This window comes from Gavia stellata, chromosome 9, assembly GCF_030936135.1.
Source record: "Gavia stellata isolate bGavSte3 chromosome 9, bGavSte3.hap2, whole genome shotgun sequence".
In the NCBI taxonomy this organism is placed as follows: Eukaryota; Metazoa; Chordata; class Aves; order Gaviiformes; family Gaviidae; genus Gavia; species Gavia stellata.
This window is the reverse complement of record NC_082602.1, coordinates 18,699,778-18,724,459: the sequence shown is the minus strand read 5'-3', so window position 1 is coordinate 18,724,459 and position 24,682 is coordinate 18,699,778. Positions and strand designations below refer to the sequence as shown.

At 36.8% G+C, this 24,682-nt stretch overlaps 1 protein-coding gene across 1 annotated transcript in view; it reads left to right on the top strand.

Annotated features, from left to right (window-relative positions):
* TM9SF3 (transmembrane 9 superfamily member 3) overlaps window positions 1–24,682 on the top strand; it is a 51,150-nt gene that overhangs the window by 1,880 nt on the left and 24,588 nt on the right. Inside the window, exons 2-6 of the mRNA XM_059820966.1 lie at window positions 7,992–8,187; window positions 16,438–16,560; window positions 20,539–20,699; window positions 23,475–23,552; window positions 24,514–24,645. Of these exons, the coding sequence (XP_059676949.1) occupies window positions 7,992–8,187; window positions 16,438–16,560; window positions 20,539–20,699; window positions 23,475–23,552; window positions 24,514–24,645 (690 nt within the window). The remainder of the gene's footprint in view (window positions 1–7,991; window positions 8,188–16,437; window positions 16,561–20,538; window positions 20,700–23,474; window positions 23,553–24,513; window positions 24,646–24,682) is intronic.

Genomic DNA, 24,682 nt, shown 5'->3' with positions numbered 1-24,682 from the left:
TCAAGACTATAATTCTGTCTCTTGGTTTAGTATTCTAGTTCACATGATATCCAGCTTAGTAACATCACATGATAAGTTAGGAATAGTTGATGTAGGATGACAGTTACCTTTTTTTGGAAGGCTGTCTCCTTGCTTAGGTATTTTGATACTTTAATATTGTACAGGAGATTGGAGTGGAAGCATTATTAGTATGAAACATGAACAGGGTTTTGTAGTAGTACACTGATTTCGAGATTAAGAACCTGAAGGAAATGTTCCTTAAATACTGCATTTTTAATTAATTTCAGTTTTGAATATGATTGCAGTTTGAAGATCAGTCTTTCTGTAACCGAAGTGTTTTATTGCATTTTGGAGGCTTTGCTTGCTTTTGGGGAAGTGGAGAGGAAATAATAGTATACTGGTTCAGGACTTGGTAACTTCAAAATGTAAATTTTCACTAACTTTAAGACTTGAGTCCCACTGGTAGGAGTACACACCATTATGTGCTGCTGTTTCCTTATTAATGCTTTAGTGTGCAACTTCTTGTGCCCAAGCACTTGGTCGTGTCTGGATGAAGGTGTGTTGTTACATCTTGCCAGTTTACTTTTAACTGCTGATGCACAGGGCCTTATGTGTATTGAGCATGCTGAACATTTCGAAGTACTGACTTAACTGTTTAGTGCTCTGTGTTAGCAGGTTAATTTTTTAATTCCTTTACTGCTGCTATAATACATAATAGTACAGAATATTTATAAAATAATACACATGTGCTATAATATGTATTTTTGTATTAATATAAATTGGCTGTTAATGTTTTTTGTGTCCTTTATTTTATAACTGCAGGACTGCATAAGCAAATATTATAAGAGGTAATTGTGAGAGGACTCCCCATGAAGCGCTAGGACTATAATTATTAATGTTTCTGGAGGTAGTAAGTATGGATAGCTTCATTGGATCAACAGCTAAATGCTTTATCTTAAATTTGAATTAGTCTTTAAAATGGTGTCTGCATTTCTTTAGGGGAGGAATAGTATAAATACAGTTATAAGATAAAGACTTGAGTATTTAAAATCAGTAGTGAGTGAAGAGAAATTGGGATTTGATACAGCATTTAAAATCTCCGTTCTCAAGAGTACAGCAGCGTAACTTCAGACCACAACAGAAAAAATTATCAGAAACTAACTGAAAACTTGTCTGCTGACTCTTTAACTTATTTTCATGCTTCAGAGTGTGTCAGGTACCTGCTTTTTGCCTGTATTCTGATAGTTGCACCATTTTTTGACAGTTGGCCTTTTACTTCTGGAAGTGGTAGTATAGATGAGATATTGGTGGCCTTATCACAATACATGCTGATCTTGCAGAAGCAGGGTTGGTGGGCTCCTGCCTGCCCTTTCCTTTCACATCTTCCATTGCTAGACTTGTTCGAGTTGATGATAAAATAGAGAAACCATAAAAATATGCTGAAATATGCGAGGGTTTTTGTTGCGGGGGAATGGTCTAGGGAGTAGGTAGCATTTTAATTTTAATGTTGCTTCAATTTAATTATTAGTGCTCCGTAAGGATGGAAATACATGACAAACATTGAAAAATAAACAAAACACAGCCTATACTGCCTAGCAGAATTCTTAATTTGTAACAACTGAGAAAAGCATTTTTGTTTGGCTTTTAGCCTGATTAAGTATGTTAAAGCCCTGAGCCTGTAAAGCTTGTTTAAAATTAATACATAAAATTATGAAATTTCTATAGTATTTGCAAATTGTCAGTTAGAGAAGCATTGTAGAAAACATTTCAGTGCATGTAAAGTACCTCTTTGCATACGAAGTTGTGTGCAGATGAGCAGCCTGATTCCTTTTTGAAGTTCTCATGGTTCCATTTTGAAGAGGTGAAATAAATGTCACAGAAGCACCACGTGGTGTGCCTGAGCAACCTTGTGCATCTAGGAAGTGTAGCAGTAAAAGGACTGCTTGTACAGTAGTTCGGACTGTGCTGCCAGTACAGTTCTAGCCATGTTTTGGTGAGGCCCACAATTCAGAGAGAAATGAAGAGATGTTACTAGAAATAATCTGTTTTATCCAAAGGAGAACGTGAGTCTGAAATCCACAGTTTAATAGACTACGAATGTGAGCTGCAAACATTGAGTATTATCACAGTGCTTGTTAGATGGAATATCTGTAAGATACTGGGGCCTAGAAGCCTGGGATATTACTCACTGGTTGAGTCTTACTTGCTGCCTCTCTTACTTCTTGTCCTGCTTCTGCAGCTTCACTCTGCCAGTAACAGATAATGTTGGTCCTTTTTCCTCTGAAAGATGTGCTGGTGTTCAAGGAACTGCATTGTGGAAAGCCTCACTTCAAACTTCAATTTGAGAAAAGGAGTAAAATTGCATACTTTCTGAAAGAAACTATCTTGATTTGAATTTATTTTGCTGAATCATCACATAAGATTTGGTAGTTGTAAATCCTCTCTGTGCCTCCATCATTTTTTGCAAAGTGTTTTCATGGTTTAGAAAAGAATATCAACAACCTGCCAGTCTCATATCTTTTTCTGCAGTCTTTCATATGCTGACTTGATCTAGCCTTAATTGTTTTGTAGAATAAATAGTTTATTTCTAGGCCTACCATGCTAATTTCTACGGTTGTGCAAAGAGAACATTAAGTTGCTTTCCACATCATGAGTGACCTATTGGGTGACAGGAAAGAAAGATGCATGTACTGTGCTGAAGACAGTCTCAGTATTGCTATGCTTGAATTGTTTTTAAACCATACAGATGTATGGAAATTGTCTTTGTATTAAGCCTCAAAGTGGGTCACACACCCAAGTTTTCAGTAGTTGTATTGTCATGGAAGAAGTCCATGCTTGGCCAGGTCAAACTGCGCAAGCTTCGTGCCAGTTTAATACTCTGCAGGGGACTGGAACGGTAGTGTTGCCTTGTCGCAGCTATGGGTGGGTTTAACGTGATTTTACGTGCCCATGCATGACATCTCTATAGCTCAGTGCTCTGAACAGGCAGTGTGACCATATTGTGCTGCTTTGGAACAGATGTCCCCAGCTGTGATGAGGATTGTAGCTGATACAGGGTTGCACTTGAGGTGCAGATTGGTCCTCCACCACCTGGGTGGCAATTACAGAAAAAAGTTTCTGAAGGTTTACCTCCCATTAATCAGATTGTACCAGCATATGGTAGGTAACTTGTGTTGATGCTGAGGCTTGTTCAGGCCGCCCCTGTGGTTTTGCACAGTTGAAATAGATCATTATATACTCCATGTAGTTACTGAAATTGCCGAGCTGATATTAAGCTTAGTGCAGAAAAAGATGCAAAGCCAAACTTGCTATGCTTACAGAATGAGTACTACATTTTTCGTAAATGACATTAAGTTAAAGGTATTTAAAATTGTGTTTTGTAGTCTTTTCTCATGTTTGGAAGTAGTGAACACTGTGAATTCTGGCACCATTACCAAGTTGCCAAATGCTTGTGCCTTGTGAATTTAACTAGGATCTCTGAGCTATATGCAGTATGTTGTCCCTTGATGTGAACCAAAATCAGAAGAGCTTGCTGAAAAATACCAGGGTAGAGATTGCAGTATCTTATTTGTTGACCTTTTTTGCCTTGTTAGTTACTGTGATCTTAATAGGACACTGGTGTCCATCTTCTAGCATATGAAAAGCTGCCTTTCCACCGTCTAATTCTGTACAAATGAGTTGGGAAAGAGCATGAAGAACAAAAAAGAATTTCTGAAATAGCAGTACTTCAGTACAGCAAAGTAAGTCCTTCATGTTAGGAAGATGTTTGGCACTTGTTTTCATAAAGGATGAAGATAAAATGGCATTGGTGTGTAAGTGTAACTCTAGATATTAGATTTATGTCACTCAAATGATCTGGAGTCTACTCTGCAGATCATTAATTTTACTTCAGATTATTTTACTGTTTGACATGTTATTTCATTACTACTTGCCCCTGTTGCAAGCCTCAGTAGTTTAGATATAGCTGTAATAGGAATATGTTTGTTTCTTTTCTAAAAGTCTCATAGCAGTGATGGGTCAAATAGTGACTCAGGACCCTTATCATATGTGGAATGAGAGCAAGAAATTTTTATTTAGATCTCTTAAGATGACAGCTATTGTTGGCGAATTTAACTTGTTGGATGTGTGACATGGATATTCTTGCACATTGTAGCCGACTTCCTCTTTTGTTTGTTCCGTACCTGTATTGATAGGGAGTACTTGATACTTTTTTCATGTTTTCTGGGATCTGGCAGAATCTCAATGAGTCAAAGTATTTTGCTTGCTGATCATGTAGCAGAAGATAAGGAAACTATCACACTTACAGTTGGTTATGCAAGTTTTATATTGCTGTATAACAATTTTTGAAAGAGACCATTGGACTCGTCACCTCCTGTCTTATTCTGTGTTGGTTTTGACTGAGTTACTGGTGACTTGCCTGCTAAGGTTAACAGAAGGCAATAGGATTTTGATTTCCTCTGTTGTGTTCAGAGCTCAGAGGGTACAGTTGATATTGGCTCATCAGCCAATATCAGAACAGTAAAAATAAGAATTTGGGGTTCTTCTGTTTTGTCATTTTGTCCAGTGTGTCTTAGGCTGATCGGTTCCTGATGAAATGAGAATTGTCAATGTGTTCTTTCTGCCGAGAATGAAAGGTGGTGCTATGGAGCTGAAATTTTCTTCCTGTTTTCTATGGCTCCAAGTTCTCCACAGTTTGCAGGAGACTTCACATATGCTGAAAGAAGATATAAAAGAGCATGACAGTAGTTGAAACTACTGCAAGACTGACAATAAATGTGCTGACCGAAATCTGGCTGGTACTGATACAGCATACCTGAGTGCTGTGGCTCCTTTGGAACCAGGGCTTTCTTTAGCAACTTATTTTATGTTATCTTTCTCATAGTGTTATATTTTTGCTGGAAGCTGTGTTGTATGTTGGCCTTCACCAAACCTAGAAGTCCTCATACAGAGGTCCTACGAGATACTCTAGTTCTTTGTCTTGCCTAAATAAGATTTTTTTTCCTGTGTGTTGACACTGTTATTTGTTTTAGATGCTTTGACATTGTGAAGGCAGTAATGAAAAATTAAAAAAAAAAAAAATCTAAAAAACCCAAACCACCACAAACTTGAACTCTTTGATAGCACTGAGTTCTTGCCACCAAATTACCCTGCCACCAGGGTAAGATTATAAGGATGAGATATGTCATGATAGGGAAACATATTTAAATATGAAAGCTCATTTTTATAATTGAGAATGAGCAAAGCCCGACAAATACAGGGAGAAGAAAATCTGTTCGAGTTTCTACTAGACACCACCCCCAAATTCAGGCTGAAGTTGCTTAAGCTGGGTTACTTGCTACAGACCTTTTAATTTTGGGAGGGCACTAGGAGCACCTGATGGATTGCAAAGCGCTGTGGCTGGGGACTTTCTGATTGTGAGGGAGGTGTAGCCTGGGGTGGGTGAGGTGCCATGTAGCAATCCTGAACAGATTTCTCTTGTGCTGTTCTGGGATGGTTGTGAGAAAGGAGGAAGTAATAAATGTAGTCTGAATTCTTTGCTTATGTTTGGTTTGGTCCCTTTTCTCTCCAGAGCAGACTGACGGCATCTTGGAGTCATTGTGGGAAAAACTTGTATGCTCTGCAGGAGGCCTAAGCATCATGCGGATAAGAGACAAGCAAAGACCAAATTTGTTATTGTAGAGGTTGCAATTACGAGGTAGTTACATTATTAGATGAGAAAATGTAACAAGATTTTGAATAACATGTTCTTAAGAAGTTGGTTTCTGTCACTTGAAGGTGATCTGGTATAGTTCCAAAAATGCAGAGGTCCCAACTCAGTATGAAGCAAGTCAGAAACGGGACACTAAAGTGGTGGTCAATGCTTTCCTTATTCAGGCACGGTCAAAGATGAATTCACAGACCGAAGGATGTTGTTGTATTCTATTACTGAAGGTTGCACAGAGACATAGCTCAGTTCACATGTAAGCTGTTGCATTACAATGAGTAATACTAAAGGGGGCTCTTGACAACTTAAGACCATTTTGGGAAAAAGCTGAAGATATGTTCTGCATCTCTTAGAGGAAGAAACAGAAGACATGCGAGGCATAATAGACTAGAAAGAGATATGGACCCACTTGTCCCTTGTTACATTGGCAAGAGCTAGATGTGGTATCATAGTGCAGATTCCACTATCTGCTTCTGCTGCTGAGGGGGCTGGAACTGTGATTTTTCTTTCTTCCTTCTTTCCCAACTTTCTTTGAAGTTGGACAACTGTGCTGCACTGGTATAACCTTTCTGGTTGCTGGCAGAGAGAAGGAATGTCTGCTTTCTTTTGCTGTGGTGTTTACTTTTTCTTTGCTCCTTCATTGACATTCTTTACCTGTCAGAAATGTTCCGAAGAGTGTGCTCTGCAAATGGGCAGGTTTGTGAAACTGGTAAGTGTTTGGTCTCTGCTGCAGCTGAGAATGAAATTAGTAAGATATTTAAAGTTTCTTTTTGGAGATAGCTCACATAAGAGGCTGGAATGACCATTGTGCATTTTTGTAAACAAAAAAGATGATGCTTGTAATTGAGATGACGTGTTAGTATAAAGGGATTAAATTATTTCCCAAAGCATGTTTGTTTAAATCCTTGAGTTTAACTTTAAACAGCTCATCTGAAGAATTTATTGCATTCCACATGTAGCTAATTGTTTCTGAGTTAACCACAGTCATACCAATAGGTTATTCAGAATAAATGGAGTTGAAGAACTTTTGTTCATTTATTAAAAGGGAGATGCAGAACTGTATTCAGTATTTCAGCTGTGTGCTATGAAATAGTTACGGCTAATTAACATTTGACTTTCTTTTCCTCTCCAGTGTGTTCTGTGTTTGAGTATTGGTCTTAAAATAGTACTTTATTCTTCTGTACTTCTAAAAAAAAAAAAAGGATCTATATGGTGATTGTGCTAGCAGGTGGGTACAGTTATAAGTAGGGGATTTTTTCGGCCTTAAAAGTTAGATCACTGTCCTTCCTAATCTGTTGAAATTATAGCGGGTGAAGAAGTTGACTTGGGTGAGAGTCTTTGTAGTAACCAGCAAACTGGATACCTCATCCAGATGCATTCAGATATGGTGCAAGTAATGATTTCATGTCACTTAATTCTGCTGAATTCATGCAGTGTTTGAATACTGATAGATGAATGGCTTTCAGGACGACTTGCGTTGTTGAAAAGTTACAAGGGCTTGAAAAAAATTACTGGCTCCTAGCCAAGGAATAAGTTTTCCTGGCCAGCAGTAGCTGTGGAAAGTGAAGGGTGGATGTTCTCACAAAGAATTTCATGGCAGCCACCAGACATCTTGCTGTTCTGGTTTTTTCACTGTGAGAATGTTGGAAATGCATCAAAATACAGTCCTTCTGTCTGAATTTTTGTCTCTTGGCTACTGTAGGTATGCCACAGTTTAATTTTAGTGCTTCCTGTGAGGCATTGCGCTCTTCCGGGAATTTTGAATGTAATTTATACCATTACAAAAATGAAAAGGAGTTGCATTTTGGGAAAATACAGTATACCAATCACCATGGGTAGATTGCCTGATTTATTTGCTAACATCTTGTTTAACAAGATGGTAGTCTGATATTTCCTTTCTCTCAGTGCAGATAAGTAGAGTTTTGCTTTTGTCTGATGCTTTTAACTTGCACAAAATTTGTAAAAGCTTATTTATTTTTGAGAGTTCAGCTTTTCTCCGCTTCTGCTTCTCTACTAAATTTGTATGAATCTTCCTTTTCTGATACTTCAGTGATAGGATCTAAGAAACCGTATGATCAACGAAGTGTTTTTTTTTTTTGTAGGAAAGCAGGCTGAAAGTCTTGTCACAGAATCCCTGCCACCCAAAAGACAAAAATACTCAGCTGTCTTTAAATGTAACTGTTGCCTGTGATTGTTCAATCCTGCCTTGCTAGTTAATATGAATTAATATTTTGAAAATTTTTATTCTGCCAAACTTCTCATCTAACTCAGTAACTTTATCTTTCAGTACCAAGATAAAGAGGAAGTTGTTTTATGGATGAATACAGTAGGACCCTACCACAATCGTCAAGAAACATACAAATACTTCTCTCTTCCTTTCTGTGTGGGATCAAAAAAAAGCATCAGCCATTACCATGAAACCCTAGGAGAAGCACTTCAAGGAGTTGAATTGGAATTTAGTGGTCTTGACATCAAATTTAAAGGTAAGCAATTGAAAGTGCATTTAGTCACTTAAGAAAAGCTACGAACCCTTAAAACTTGATTTTTGAACTAGAACAACTGAAAGTTTGCTGCTGCTAGCAACTGAGTGTATTTTGTGTTGTTGCTTGAAACACCCTGCAAGGTTGTCTATTACCATTGGCTTTTCAGTTTACAGTGAAGTTTTCATCTATGTGCCCTTTGAGGAAGATGCTTGCAGCAGATACATGCTTCTGAAGTAACTGATTACATTTTATAAAGTAAAACTAAGCTTTCTGCGTATGACTGATTAGAGGTATATTTACTGGAGTTAATATTCTGGAATTATCAATTCTGATGATGTAATTTTTTCCTATGATGTTGAATACTTGCAGACTCAGTGCAGTTGGAAAGGAGTAGCAAGGACTCAACATCTCAAAGTTCTACCTTAACACAAAGTTAATTATTGTATTCTTCTGTTTACCATCTAGTTTAAAATACCTTTGACAAATACCTTTATATTATTGGCTTGAACTCATATGCCAGTCAGGATGGAGCTGGCCTGGTTTTTTTCTGTTGTTTCCTGTCCTCTCCGTCTTTCCATACTGTTCCAGAGATGACATTTAACTTCTTTCACAAATACATTTCTTGGTGTTAGAGGGTGAGTCTTCTATTGCATAATTTCTCTGTGTGTTTCTTTGGTACCCAGAGTCCATTCAGGTATCTGTAACTGGTAGTTGTAGAGCTTCAAATAATAACAGATTCTTTTTATCTGTATTGAATTATAACATTTATCTATTTATCCGATTTCAGTTTCTGTGTTATATGTAATTTTTTTCCCTAGAGGGCTACACTTCATTGCATCACAAGTGCTTAACTGGATGGAGAGCTTAAGCATAGTATTTTTTGTCTGAGCATTTGCAATCAGATGGGACTTAGTTTCTCTAAGTTACAAAAGTTTTATCCAAAACTGGACATCTGCAAAATAAGAGACTTGATGGTGTTTTTCTTACAAGTAGGATAAGTGGAATAAAAGATGAAACGTTTGTTAAAACTATAAATTCTACATAAATTTTTAAGTTGCATAGGGGATAGCATCTCTGCGTTAAAGGAATTTGGAGTTGAATCTTTCCTTTTAAAAAAAGGAACTGTACCTGCACAAACACTGGAAAACAGTCCTATGACTGGTTTGTAAGACTTGTAGCCTGCTGAAAATTTTATTCAATATGGCAGAAATAGTTTTCCTGTCAAACCTCACAGAATATGCTCGGAAATGCAAAATGGAAAGACCAGACAAGGCAACTGGCAGCTATTCAACATGGCTGTGAAGATTAAGTAAAACTTCTGTTGTTAGAATGTGATAAATATTTATTTTTACAGCCAGTTATATGTGTAATTTTTATCTCGTTTAATGGCTCCGTCTTTATAAAGAGCTCATGTTATTCCAGTGACAAGTGTACTTTCTAGATGCAGCACCAAATTGAAAAGACTGGAAGGTGAGTTAATGTTTACTGTTATGAAGTGTCCTATTGCCAGATCTATTTTCTGAAGATTATCCCTAGTTAATTTATTCCCCTATCATATAAAATTTTTGGTAGATCAAGTCTGCCATTTTGTGACTGGGAGTGCTGAGCAGATTGTGCTGTTCTGTAGCTCACTTCTCAGCACTTCCATCCTGGACCTGCCCTTTTCCTTACTGACCTGGAGGTAGTAATTTAGTAATCTGTTTTTATAGTGGCAATGTTGAGATGATATCAAGGGAAGGAAATGGACTGGCTCCACATCAAGAACTGGCTGAAATGCTTGAAAAATTTTCTTCTTTAGTGGTCCAAAACCACTAGATCCTCTGTTGTACCAGAAGTGCATGCAGTAGTCAGGCTGGTTTAGGTTTGCAAAGCGTGTTCATCTTGTTTTTCCAGAAATAACAGATGAGGTAGATGAAACTTTCAGTTTGTCTTTTCTCTCCTCTTGTAACCACTGTATAGCCTGTAGTCAGATGTTGTTTAGCTTTCCAGAGTATTTTCTGTCGTTTGAGGGAAATACACAGAGCAGAGCATTGGGCAAATCCATCCTTCTGTGAATACGCTCTCAAATACTTCTGTAAAATACTCCAATAATGGAGAAATTAATGAGTTTTTGGTTTGGTAATTCTTTAACACTTAGAAAAAAGATATTTAACATCTGTTTAATTAAACAAAAATAAGTACAACTTGGGCAATACCGAACCTCCAGTTCCTCAATACATAAAAATTGATACCATTCCTATTTGGTTAAGAGAAGTCTTTTGGAGTTCAGAACTACAGGGAGCCAAAGTCATCCTGGACTAACACAAACTCAGAATGGTGGAAAAGTGCTGTGGTTTTTGTACCTTGTGATTGTTTTGATTTTAATTATGTCCCTGTCATATTAGTTTATCTGTTGTCTTCCGTAGTTCTTTACAACAGCTAAACCTGTTTTCCGTAAGTCTTATTTTGCTTTCAGGTTAGGAGGTTCAGATTCTGATTCACAACTGCTTGTGCTGATGTTTTGACACAGAAAGTTTAGATTTTCTCTATTTTAAGTATTATTTATTGTGAAAATTTGAGTGCGATTTCTTCAGGGTTTACGGTCTGGTCTTCCGCTCATACTAGTTTTTTTAGGTGCCTTTTTGCACCTCTAATTGCTTTACCAGTGCATACCAGGTATGTAGTTGCTCTATTAGAGTATATTCTTCCAGACAGGCTGGGGATGATGTTGTTCAAAACAGGCTTTGAACAGGTACGGAAGAGTAGAGATTTCAAAAAGAAGTACGTGTTTATGGCTTGTGAGTATAAGTGATTGATGTGCTGGTACATTTCCCAGCAGGTGGGGAATTCCTCTTCATCTATGTCCTTTGTTGCTTTTTAAAAAATTATTATTAACACATTGGTGCTCTGTGTAGATTGATAATCTGTATTGGACTGGCAGTGAATTTACCTCCTAACCAAAGTGGCTGCAGGTCAGATGCTTTTCTCTAAAGCAGATGGTACATGGTAGCTGGTTGATGACTAAGTATGTGTACATGATCTGGGAAGCTGTCCATGTGCACTTCTAGTTTTTTCCCATACAATCTGTGTCCTCTGGATAAAAGATGAAGACAATAATCTCTTTGCTGTCAGCTGGCATCCAGCAGCTTCTGTATCAGGAGGTGCTTTAGCATTTCTAGCAGTGGATCCATGAAGTGAAATCTGAATGGGAGTCAACTCTATTTTACTATCTTTAATCTGCTATTAAAAGTATTAAAATAGCCTTTTTCCCAAATTAATTGTAGCAGTAGTTATTAGTACTTATTTAATATAAAATTATGTAGAATTTGTTGAAATCCAAATCCCCTTGATATACAGGTTTTTAAAATAAAAAAAAGAGCAAAAGATTGGTGTCTGAGATTAATTTTTTACAGGCTTAAAAGCTGTCATAAAACCAGTACAATTTATATCAAATGCGTGTAGGAAAATATAAATTTCATAGACCAGCCCTTAAAATTTAGCATTTTTATAGAGAATTCTTTTCCAATTTAGTTGTTGAAATGTGATGGTAGCTCAGTTTTTTGGTGACTCTTTAATGGTAGATCTTGTTCTTGGCTGAAGTGGGGTTCACTTTTTTTTTTAAATAATTGTAACTGAATTATATCAGTGAAATTGAATTTTATTTTGTAATGGATAAATTTTATCTCATTGTGATTGATCCATGCTCCCACCTCTGCACCAGTAGTCCAGAAGTTGCTGCAATGAAATTGAAACAGTTGTTGGTGATTTGTGGGTGGGGTTTGTTTTTTTTTTTCTTAACAAATAGAAGCTTATGTTTTGGCACCCATAGATTCATATATTCCTAAGAAAAAGATATGGCTTCAAGGAGTGTTGACTATCTAACATCTACAGCTGAAATAATTAAAAGCTGCTCAAGTACCTTTCAATAATCATTTAGATGCTTGAATATGCATTTAAATACCTAATCATAGGGACCTGCTTTTCAAAATGTTAGCATGACCATCTGAAAGACTTGTACAGATTTTCTTCATGAATATGTGAATCATATCTGAGATAACAGGTAATCATGTTTTTCCTCATGTGTGTTTGGAATTGTGGCAAGGCTAACAATTACAGGTATTTTTCCTCTTTAAATGAGTGTCATAAGAGTTTACAACATTAAATTAGATTTGGATTTTATACTTCTATATTTTCATCCTCTGGAGTGAGTAAGGGAGAATTAGAATTGTTCCAGTTCCCTTCTTCTCAGCATAGTTTGACTGGACAGCAGTAGCAGGTAAGCGTGAAACTCCGTATTGTTCATCATATTCAAAGAATTACTTAGGCTGCAGCTGTCAGTAAGTGAAGTACTGCAGACTGTGTAAGTAAAACTGTCAGTTGAATCAGTGGACCTTGCTTGTATTTTTGAAATAGAATAAGAAAACTATGGCTCTGCAGAAACGCATTCTGCTGAGAATGGAGGTTTGTACTTGAATGCTTATAGTGGTGACTAGTGGGGCAAATCTACACTGTATTCAAGAATCCATGAAGTAGTGTTTCTTTTTGTATTTAAAAATGTGTCATGTGAAAGGATACCTGCAACCATACAGGATCTCTGGATTTCCCTCTGTTACAAATATGAACAAAGTTGTTCTTTTATCACAGGTCTCAAATCTGTACAAATACCTTTGTGAAGAAAGTAATCAATTATTAACATGCACTTATATGGTAATATAACTTTAAGTTTTCAGTTGGCTTAATTCTCTTTTCAAGCTAAATCTAGAGTAATAATGCTTTTTATGTAATATGTCAAGTTCTTTATTCAAGTATTTGAATTGACATCCTCTACATTACAGCTGAGACCTAATGAATTATTAAATGTATTGAACATTGAGATCATAGTGACTTCAATTAGAAAATTAATTTTTGACATTGCCATAAAGTACCAATTAGAGAAGATGAATTTAAAGGGGAAAAGGTTTTTTTAACATACTTGAATTTTGTGCTTATTTAGAAATGTTATTAAATGACCATACTTCTAAGTGAGAACTCCTTGCCCAAGACTTCCTTCTGCAACACCTCTAGAAAATGTGACAGCCATTCAGTATGATGTTCAGTGTTGTACTAGGAGATGGTCAGATATAATGAGGTTTTATATGATTTATATGTTTGAATAAAACCCAATTGATCTGACTGTTCATGGGAACTTTGAAATCTGGCATAAGTGCACCTGCTTTTGTAATGAGTCTTGTTTTCATGCTCTTAAAACTTGCTTATGTGCTACTGACATTACTGAAGCTGTCTTCTATAGCAGATGTTACCTCTTTGACATCCCTGATGTTGACACAACACAAAACCTACTTCTGACTTCACACTCCTGTCAGACACACACACAACCATAACTTGGGGAAGAACTATCTTAAAATATGCAAAACTTACTTCATTACAGCTTTACTAGATCTAGACTTCAGCTTCCCCAGCCACTGAATGTTGTTCTAAGCTACTTTCATTTAAACATTTAACACAGCGGACTTAAGCTTAACCGTCTAATCCTGTCTTGTAACTAAATGACAGCTTCACCGTTCTCAGTGGCTGGAGAAAGGAGCACTTGTCTTTATTCGTCTTGCCTTCTTTCAGTTGCTTTAGGGGGAGGTGAGAGGAACTGTACTGTGTAGTATGGCTGAGGGTGAAATCATATACTATATGTAAAGTCACATACATGTTTTGCAAGATTTGAATGAGGTTGTTTCTAACGATTCTGCTGGGGTTTTTTGTATGTGCATTGGTGCGTATATGCACTGGAGTAATTCATAATGTAGTTGATCCACAGTTGATTGTAATATCTCTGTGATGTCTTTTGGTATTCTCAATACCGGGAGTAAAATCCATTAAAATGGATGAAGACCTTTTTTTGGTGGCATGCTGCTGTCTGCAGCCTGGTTGGATGTTAATGCAGTCATTTCACTTCAAATTACATTTCAAAGTCTTTTTTTCCTACATCCTAGAGTATTAGATGCAGAATGGCTCATTTCAGTTAGTTTAAAAAAAAAAAAAAGTGACAAATTCCAGGGGTCTGAAAGCCCATGGAGTAACTTGGTATTGGATTGTAATCTAATCTAACAAATACCAAATTTGTCTTGGTTAATAACTACAAACAGAGGCTCCTATAGTCAGCCTATAAAATGGGAAAGGTCTCTAAAAAGAGCACTTGTAGTTCATGTGATTTTTATTTCACTGGTAGCACTTGTTCCCATCCCCATGTTGTTCTTCAGTTGTGCTGGTACCGCCACGTGTGTGGGTGAACCAGTAAGGAGAGAGCTCCCTAAAACCAGCCTGGCCCCCCAGCGCTCCCCCAGATCAGGCCTCTGTTAGGTAATGCTTCTTTTAACAGGCTCTACCAGTTTCTCTTTTACCCTTACTTTAATTCACAGTATATTTTCATTTGACCTCTGCGTGTTGAACAATCCTTTGTGAGTTAAAAAATGTAACATTAGAAAGGTGTTATCCTTTATTTGAGCATAGTATGAAACTGCTAGAGAGTGGCAATAAAGTGCCAAGTATTTTAGAAAGAATTAATCCCGACTTAGCAACAAATCCAGAAGATAGGGATTCTAATTTTTCTTCTTTTAATTAATGTCAAGCTGACTCAAAAAAAAAAAAAAATCTGTTAAAGTGAAAAAGTGCCAAGCAGAGGCATTTTTGGGGGGAACATAGTGCCAAAAGTATAGGATCCGGCTCAGTAGAGGTGTAAATGCAAACTGAGGCCTGGATTTGTAAGTCTGTGGTGCCAACTTTAATGGCTTCCCCCTCCTGAATGTACCAGTACAGGTCCTGAAAATGTAATCCATGGTCTAAAAGTCCTCTTGGGACACTTGTTGACTTGAATGGTTTTGTTATTCTCTTTTTTTCCCCAGCAAAAGTTTTATCGCCTAATAAATCAGTCTGAAAAATGATAATTTTTTTTCAGTGAAAAAATGAAGCTTAGAGTGCATTCATGAGGTCTTGGAAGAAACAAAAATAGAAAATACTAAAGCTTTCATAAGAAATAGAAGAAAGAGATGCATCTGTTCCAGAATAGCCAGGGGCACTATTTTCTCCAGGGCTGTAGGAAATCACTGCAACTATGCAGGACTGCTCTTGGCTGGTTTCTTACTGTCTTGCTTCACCAGGCTTTGCTTCAGTTTTGCTTGACCAGAGGTACTGTGCATATTTTCATTTTGACAAATTGATGTTATCAGAGAAAAAATGTTTTGTGTTGGAAATACTCTACTTGCCAGTGCTTTTTCTGTGCAGGTGATTTGATTTTCTTTTTAAGCTTTATATTGCAGTTAATGTATAGGAGAAAGTAAGCTGAATTTCGACACAGATTAGAGCTGTACTTGGGGCACAAATTAATTTTGTCTAGTAGAAATGGGTCCTCGATTCCAGTGATGACAAAACACAGAGAGAGAGGGAGCTGGAATGATTTATGATCACTTTGTTTCACTATTTCAAAGTGAAAATATTTACAGAGAAGTGAAGGGGGGGGTGTGTGTGTAAATCTTTTGCTGCCTGAATTCTTGTAAATATGAGCCCTTTTGTCTGTTTACACTTAAAAAGGAAACATTAGGGAAGGAAATTGGGATGCGAAAGAATGGCTGCGAACTGCATTACTTATGAATTGTAGATGGGGAAAAATAGCTTTCTGGCTCAAAGAGGTGGATTTATTTCATTTCCAAATGCAGCCTCTTGTGCATTCTTTGCGTTACTCCAATTTTGTCTTCTGTCCTTCTTCTCTACCTTTACGCTGATTGCTTTGGTTTTTTCCTTTATGGTAGTTTTTTGAAAATTGCTGAGAACTTTTTTAGAAGTTTTAGTTTTTATGAACAGTATTCCTAGTCAGTGAGCCTGATTATACTAAAATGGAGAGATAATATCGTACACAGTTTTAAGTATTTGTTAATAATTTAATACATCTTGTTAAAGTAAAAGAGGTCTCATGGTCTGTCCAGCTAAAGCTGCCATCAGCGAATGGATCTTAATTTAGTGTGGGTGAAATAGCAAAAGGATACTTTGAAACCTTTCCTTATCCAGTCTGTGGGAAGCTTCCCTATGTGGTAGGGTAGAATTACAAAAACAATCATGTAATTGCTCTTTATGGTTCCTTTCTACATGTCGTTCTCTGTTACCTACTTGAGGGTAGCCAAGAGGGGTTAAAAACTCCAGCAATGACCATTTCTCCATTTGCTTGGTTTGCCTTTGCTTTGAGCCGGCTCATTAATAAATCATTAACTGTGCTTTAATTTTTTGCAGATGATGTAATGCAGACTACTTACTGTGAAATTGACCTGGACAAAGGAAGAAGAGATGCATTTGTGTATGCTATCAAAAATCACTATTGGTACCAGATGTATATTGATGACTTGCCAATATGGGGTGAGTGATATTATGCATAAATAATTTGATTACAACTACAGGAGTCCTGTGCTAGTGGGTTTCATGAGTCATTTAATGACTAAGCTTTATTACAAGAATCTCACAGGTATGTAGAACTTATGTAACCAAATAATACAAATAAGTTAAAGGATTATTGCATTGAAAGAACAGTAGGATGGCTTGTACTAGTGAATTACAAAAACAGTGAAAAGCTGTTTTGTTTCTCAAACACTGATTTAATAGTATCAAGTTCTTAGGGTTAAATTCTTTTAAATGTTCAAGTGAGTGGTAATTAGATAGGTCAGATATAAGGTCCATGGTAATGTGTTTATGAATAACAACTTTTGTAAAACTCTTTCAGTGTTTAAACTTTATTTTGCTGGTTCTTGTGTTTGTTACTGATGCAAGAGCTGTTTTAATTTGCTTTTATGGTAATTTAGAGGCTTTTAACAGTTTTGCATGTGCAGTCTGTGGTTATGTGAAGGAGTTTTATTTTACTTGTTCCAGTTCTTAAAATTGCTCTTGCTGAGTATTACTAATCTGGACTTAGAAGTGCTTGTGCTTGAATAAAAATTTGTGTGTCCTTATTGCCATTGTATCCTAAGCTCTCTGTTTCTTGTTACTCCCTTGTAACCTGTGATCACATACCTAGTAAAGAGTGCTCTGCGCATTGCACTTTGCACTGTTAGCAATCAACCAAACCCCCAAGCCTTAATCTCCCTGTTGTAGATATAAACTGAATGGAAGTGAATAAGTGATAGTTGTTGCTACAATATTTTTTTATGCTTTTGGCCTTTCACCAAAGATCAATGAATGATTTTCCTAGACTAGTGGCAGCTACGTAGGCTTTAGACTGCCCAAGGATGATGGATGCTGAGCTGACTTCTTTGGAATCCTGCGTGGCTAGTGAGTCTTAAGAGACTTTCTTTTTTAGGACTGATTTTTTTCTGATCTTATGTGGGAACATTTTTTCTCACCTCAAACACCAAGGAACAAATATACTTACTAAATCTTCTACGCACTGACTACATTTTATGCTCTCAGCTGAAAAATCTCTTTTATTGTGATTCCAGTGTTTTTAGTGTTCTTCAGTAGTATGCTTTTTATGCACAAGAAGTCATTCCTAACGCTACAGCTAACAAACATGTAGAATCTAGGTGTGATCTTTGTATGATATTAAGAAGCTGGTTTTGGTAGTTGTTTGGAACCAGGATCTCAAGTTGTGGTATTTAATAGATGACCGCAGCATCGTAAGTACTGGTAATATTATGCAAGGATATAATCTGACATCAGGTGTGAAAGCAAGTGGTGCTGAAGATTTTGGTCTATGTCTCCTGAGGGCTAGCTAAAACTAGCAGGACTGCAAATAGGTCAGTCAATATTAGCCTGGTTTTTATTCAAAAAAATTAATTGGTTCTTGATGGGGGGCTGAGAAAGGAGTGGGTGCACCTGAACTGATCAGAAGTGTTTATCTGCAAGTCTGAACAAGTCTTTCTGACCTTTGTGTTCCAAGTACAGTCTAGAAAACTGTGAATATTGCTTATCTGCATTAATTCTGGTTTTGCTGGGGCTCTGTTCAACAACAGGAATATTTCAGGCTCTGAGTGCTGCCTAAAGCTTAAAGCTCTGAGACTTGCTGCTCACTGAACAGTTTTTATTATAAATATTTCTGTTACGAATATGGCACGAGTGATACCTCATGCTGGCTCCTCCAGCTTGTTGGTGTCTTTGTCTGCATTGTATAGACTTTGCTAGTACCACGTAATGTGGTGGTAGAGATACTAAGGAAAACTAATATCTTTTGCTTGATTGAGTGTCATCACATAGCTGCTAATTTCAGTAACTGTAATGAAAAACATTAGGACTGCTTAAAATACGTGAGGGTAAGGACTATAGTAATTATGACGGCATCTCTGAAATACTCTGAATACTGAGAAGTTTTTTTGTTTGTTTTGTTGAGATAGTGTCCACCACTGGTTACTCTCAGCTTGCATAAAAAATATCTTGTGCCGAAATGGCTTTTTTTGTTACTATGTGAAGGCTACCATGTTTGATCCACTTTATTTGGATTACCTTTCCTGAGAACCCTACTAGCCAGCATGTATTGTATGTACTGTATCACCCAATCTGCTATTGTTGTGTCTTGTAGCTGAATTAAACCAAAATTTTGTTCCCTAAATGTAAATGGCTAGAATCCTTTTTCTGTGCTACCAAAAGAAAGTAAATATTCTCTGAAGAGTTTGAAAGAAAAGGATTCAGATGGTGTTAATGTTTGCTGAGAATTCTAGGCAACTTCTGTTTAATTCTGTTCTTAAAGCAGACCAGTCACTTCTCTGGGCTCATCCAGATGGATTTGTGGCTCTCCTCCTGTCTCCTGGAAAACTTTAGTTAAGGTCATCTTTTATGTTCTTTATGTTTTTCCACCTTGGTAAGGCTTACTGATGTCAAAGTCATATGCAAAGCCATTAATATTTGAAATTCTCCTTAGGAAGTCCTCAAAATATCCAGTAAGGAGTACTCTATTTTCAGTAAAGACTAAGCATAAAATAACTTTTCTTAACTACTCGTAACTAAAGGTAATGACTTAAAACTGCTGTTTGAGGGCTTTGAAAGCTTTATACTTTATTTTCTGACCTGAAAAAGGCAACTAGATCTTTTTAAGTGCATTCAGGTAAAATTATTCCATTTTCTATTTTTTCCTGAATTGTTATCCCAGAGTGGAATGGCTAGGCTTTGTTTCAGGACATCTCTCTAACTATATGGAGTACTGTGTTAGTTCCGTCCTTCAGGTAGCGATTGATCAGAATGTCCTTTAAGTAGTTTAGAGGTCTGTATTGTCATGGTTTTGGATACTACCATGGGAACAGATGGTATGCCAGGTGTTAGACTGTATGCCATAGGCACAAACTGGCACATGTTTCATGTGGATGGCATATACAAGGCAATGCTGACAGATGAGCATGAGTAAAAAACATGACAGAAAAATACCACCTTGAGAATTAAAAAGCACAGGTAATGCACAAGTGCCGTTCCTTCATATACCTGCTGCTTCATGGTAACCTGTTCCATATCCTTCACCTACTTGTTCTCCCCCTCCCCGCCCCCTCGCTTTGTATATCTTGAGTGCTGCTTTTACTATGGCTTTCCATCTTGTCTGTGATCTTTGGTATGATGGTCTTGACATTAAAGATGACACTTGTAGCCTGTGAGCTTGGTGACTGCTAGATTTGACCTTCTTTTTTTTCCCGGCATAGTACATTCTCTGGAATTTTTCTCTAGTAGATTAGACATTTTGCAGTAATTTATTGAAAAGTAAGAACTTAATCATGGCTAATATCGAGTTCAGTTGAGTTCTGATGCTCCAGGAGCATCTGAGCAGCTTTCCATGGTGGAGGTAATAAAAAACTTCAAGTAAATGATAACTTTCTGAATTTTCCAGTGAAAGTAACAGAGAAAGTAGTGAAAAACTACCATTCTTGGCAAGCATTGGAAACCGGTGTGCAAGAAGTGTGTGTTGGAGAGTCAACTAATGAGGAATACAGAATGAAAGTGAAATCTTTAAGAGGAGGAAAAATGAGTGGAGGGATAGACAGGAGATGGGAAAATACAGATGTCTTGGCTAAGTTCTGTTCATGGAAATTAAATCTGTATTCAGCTAGGTGTTTATCTGGTAAGAATTCCAAATAAAACTAGAGGAACTGTTGTTGTGTCTTCTGTTTCTTCTGCAGTGTTTGTAGCTGCATGCTTTTTTATTTTTAACACCATTACAAAATACTTTTTGCAGACACCTGTGGATTGAAGGTGTAATCCAGGTATTAGTGTTGAAAAGAAGAATATAAGGTGTGCTGTGTTCTCTTTACTGTAGTTATGTTGCTTTTTTAGCTGGCAAAACTTTTGTAATGCATATTTTAAAAAAATAATTACAGAATATTTGAAAAGCATACCTGTAATAGATGCTTACACTTGTTTCCTATGCAGGTATCGTTGGAGAAGCAGATGAAAATGGAGAAGATTATTACCTTTGGACTTACAAAAAACTTGAAATTGGTTACAATGGAAATAGAATTGTAGATGTCAATCTGACCAGTGAAGGAAAGGTGAAATTGGTACCAAACACAAAAATCCAGATGTCATATTCAGTAAGTAATTTGGTGATGTATCTATAATAAGAAATTCTGCATAGTGAAATAGCTCAAAGATAGGTACTTGTATACCTACAGCTATGTATTGATACGTCAGGCTATATTAGAGGAAGGTACATCTTCATTCCTTCAAATATTTTTTTTTTTGTATTACTGAAAAACTTTGATAGGTTTATTAAGAATAAATGTAAAATGATGATTTTTGAAACACTTCAAACAAACTGAAGCTTCTGTAATCTGCATAAAAGTGTTTTGATGGGAAAGGAAGATGTCCCAAAAGGTATGGAGACTAGAATGATAGAGGACCCCCCAGTAGGTAAACATTTTCTTAATGTTTGGAGCTTTGACATTTGCATCATACGTTTGAACTGGATCCTGAGCTAGGACCAAAACCCACTGTAAGCGTTCACACTTTGCAAACAGTTAGTATCAAAGCTTATTTTGTTTTTCCAATTCCAGTAGAAATTTGTCTTATTTATATAACCTTATTAGTAAGATTTTTCTCTGAAGCCCTCTGCTATTATATTGAATTGCTATGGTAAAAGGTAATGAATAAACACTGTTTGCTGATCTGAGATAATTAATTAAATTTTTCAGTTTTCCTTCATATTTATTTGATGTTACTTAAATCTGTAATTGTTCACTTCTCATGTTCACATTTGTATGCTGAAACTAGTTCTTAATACATTGCTTTTCTACAACGTGTTAGCAGTAGGTGTCAGCATAAAACTTTATTTCAGAGGATATTCTTGCCACTATTACATTTGTCTTGTGCTGAATAAGTTGTATAGTTTGAGGTACAGATAGTTGGTTTTTATATGTGCTTTCTAGAATTACATTTACACTAATCTCCCTATTTCTACTGCAAAATTGATGGTAGAAATTTTGAAATTTTCCATTTCAAATTCCATCAGCATTGTGAAGTCCGTTTGCTCTGTGAATGTTGAGGTGGACAGCACGGAGTAGCTGCCAGTAATGAAAATAACATTAGTTGTTCCCTTAAAGTACTTCTAGTATACAGAGCTCAAGACTAACCTATCCAATTCTGTTGGCACCACTGGGCAATTGCTGGGCTGGCGCACGTGTGGTGTTTAATTCACAGATTGTCTCCAGTGGATTTGTTCTAAGCAGTGCTTCTCAGTGGCAGATGCTGTAATGAGAAATGTATCTGCTTAAAACAATGCTGAAAGCTATTAATGTTTTGAGCTACTAATCTTGAACAGGGTTGTAATCTGAACTGAAGAATATTAATATCGTACCTCAAAGTGAGTAATACTTGAGTCTTGGTGTTTTTAATCTGTCTCAGGACATTTATATGCTTTCTTCTATACTGAATAAGAGAACATCTGTTGAAAAGGATAGTTCCTTGTCATGTATTTTGCAAAGATATGCACAAGGGGGCTACATTTTTTTCAAGATCACTGAAAATTCTGATATTTCCCAATCTTGGTGTGTTTTTGAAAAAATTTTGGTGTAGATTTGTGTTTAATTTCTGAAAATGTATTTAAAAATTAAAATGAAAACTATCTTGCAAAAATTCTGAAAAATACTTTGTGCTACCATATTAGCACCATATAGTTCATTAGTACGATTAAATCTTCCAAGTCCAAAGCAGTCCTCTGTGCACCTAGTGGAGTAACTGATAGCAGTAATAATGCTGTTACCCTGTGATAGTATGGCCATAAGCATGTACTTTTCTAGCTGGTTTCAGAGGTATTTATTGGCAATTGAAGTGTCTAGATTGCAGAATCCTGTGGACTTACAGATTTTAGGCTGTCTGTCTTTTAGGGTCCAGCTTGATCCCTTTTATCCAGTTCCCTTCTAGCCAGCTTGTATCTCAGTTTATGCCCTTTTCTTTCCTATTGGCATCTGTTTTAAATCTGCTCTTGTGTCTTCTCACTTCTCTCACTTCTGCTAGACTGCACCTTTTTTCTTGGGCACTGTGCTCAGAGAATTTAGGTACAGATATTTTCACTGAATACCAGTTGCAGTGCATGGCAGCAAAACAGATCTCAGCTGCCGTTGGGGGAGCAGAAGTAGAGGGTGTTGTCATCGCTTAATGAACACTAGTAATGTTCTCCACAAGCCTCTTTTCATACAATGCAGCACATAGAAATGTTGAGAAAAGGGAGTGTGCTGTCAGGAAAAAAAAAAAAAAAAAACTTTAGAAAAATTCCACTGCTTTTCAGCATGTCATTCTTGAACATATTTAAACATGCTTTCTTTTCTCTAACCTTTGTTCTGACATCTTGGGCAAATTTGGGAGGATTTTTCAAAGGTATTGCCTCATCATTTTACAAGTATCTACTGTGGGGGGAAAACATCATCATTGAACTATTCATTTGACAAAAGTGAAAAATCGGGTCATTTGATGGATTTTGATTTTGGCATCTTCAGTATGAGTACCTTTGAGCTCCTCCTATAATCATGAGAAGGGTTTGTTGTATTTGACAACTAGAAGTTCACATCTTTCGTTAGTCTCGCAGAGACAACGAGAGCTGAGGCAGCGCAAGAGTGATTCTTCCTTGTTCTTAAACATAAACATAGACAAGATGAGATCCATGAGGCAGGGTGACTGATTGTTCATTCTATGTCTGACCTTGTAGATATCAGTCTTTAAGAACATCAGTGCATTGTTTTTGCCAAAACCTAGGTTCATATTGAAGGAAACATCTGAAGTAGATCACTTCTAAAATGCGTTTTGCGTTTCTGCATGTGAGTATAGCTGAATGTATTATAATGAGCTTTTCAAGTCTAAATTTTTCTCTCTAGGTGAAATGGAAGAAATCAGATGTGAAGTTTGAAGACCGATTTGACAAGTATCTTGACCCATCTTTCTTTCAGCACAGAGTATGTAGTTTTCTAAGACAACCTTACAAAATATCCCTTTGAAATGGTTGCTTTAGGTCAGAAGATGTCATGGAATTTTTGGATGACATCTTTGAATTTTTGGATGTCCCAGGTGTTCTGGAACAATGAAACAGGCAGGTCTAGGACTACAGATTTTAGGTGATAGTTCTGTTGCTCAAATAGGATGGCTCCAGTTTTTTTAGAGTGCTTCAGTAAATGTGCAGGCAAGCTTCAAGCTTGCAGCAAATACAAGGCAGTTCAAGAAAATATGTTCACATGATCGGAAGCAGTGAAGTTTCAGGAATGCAACTGTGCAACTTGTAAACTGAATAACTGCAATTGGTCATATGTACACTTTTTACTGAAGTAAATGCAAAGTAAAAAACATTAGCCTAAACCCGTTGGCCATATCAGTTGTGATGGTTTAAAGCTGTGGTTGTAATCTCCTTAAGGGTAGTATACTGAGCTATACTACTTTCTGAAATTAGAGCGTTTGGATTCTGTTTGGAGCTCGGTGAAAACCAGATGATGTGCTTGTCAGAGGCAAAATAATGCTGCTGTGCATTTTGGTCCTGTGCAAAGCAATGGTTCCTTTGGCTTTTTGTCTGTGAGCATCTCTCTTCTTAAACCTCTTCTCTAGGAAGCCAGCAGTACATCGTGTGTTGCCTTGCCTTTACCAAGGGAGCGTATGTAGCCAGTTGTTTGAACTTTGCTGGTGCTTAATTAAGCTGTGATAACTTCGTCATGGGCAAGCTTGGCTGTTGAAAAGCTTTATGTATGGTGTTTCACAGGCTAGTTTTAGTGGGACATTCTACAAATCTGGTGTTACTTACAATATGGGTTTATTGTTACTTAGCTAATGCTGACAAGCTGTCCTGCTAGGCAACGATTTATCCTTATTGAAACAAATTTGAAACACGTTTACAGTTCTAAACCTTAGGGATGTGTTTTCTTTTTGTAGATTCACTGGTTTTCAATTTTCAATTCTTTTATGATGGTGATATTTCTGGTTGGCCTAGTGTCTATGATATTAATGAGAACTTTGCGAAAAGATTATGCAAGATACAGCAAGGAGGAAGAAATGGATGATATGGTAAGATCTGCATTCACGCTTTTTAAAATATTTTTTT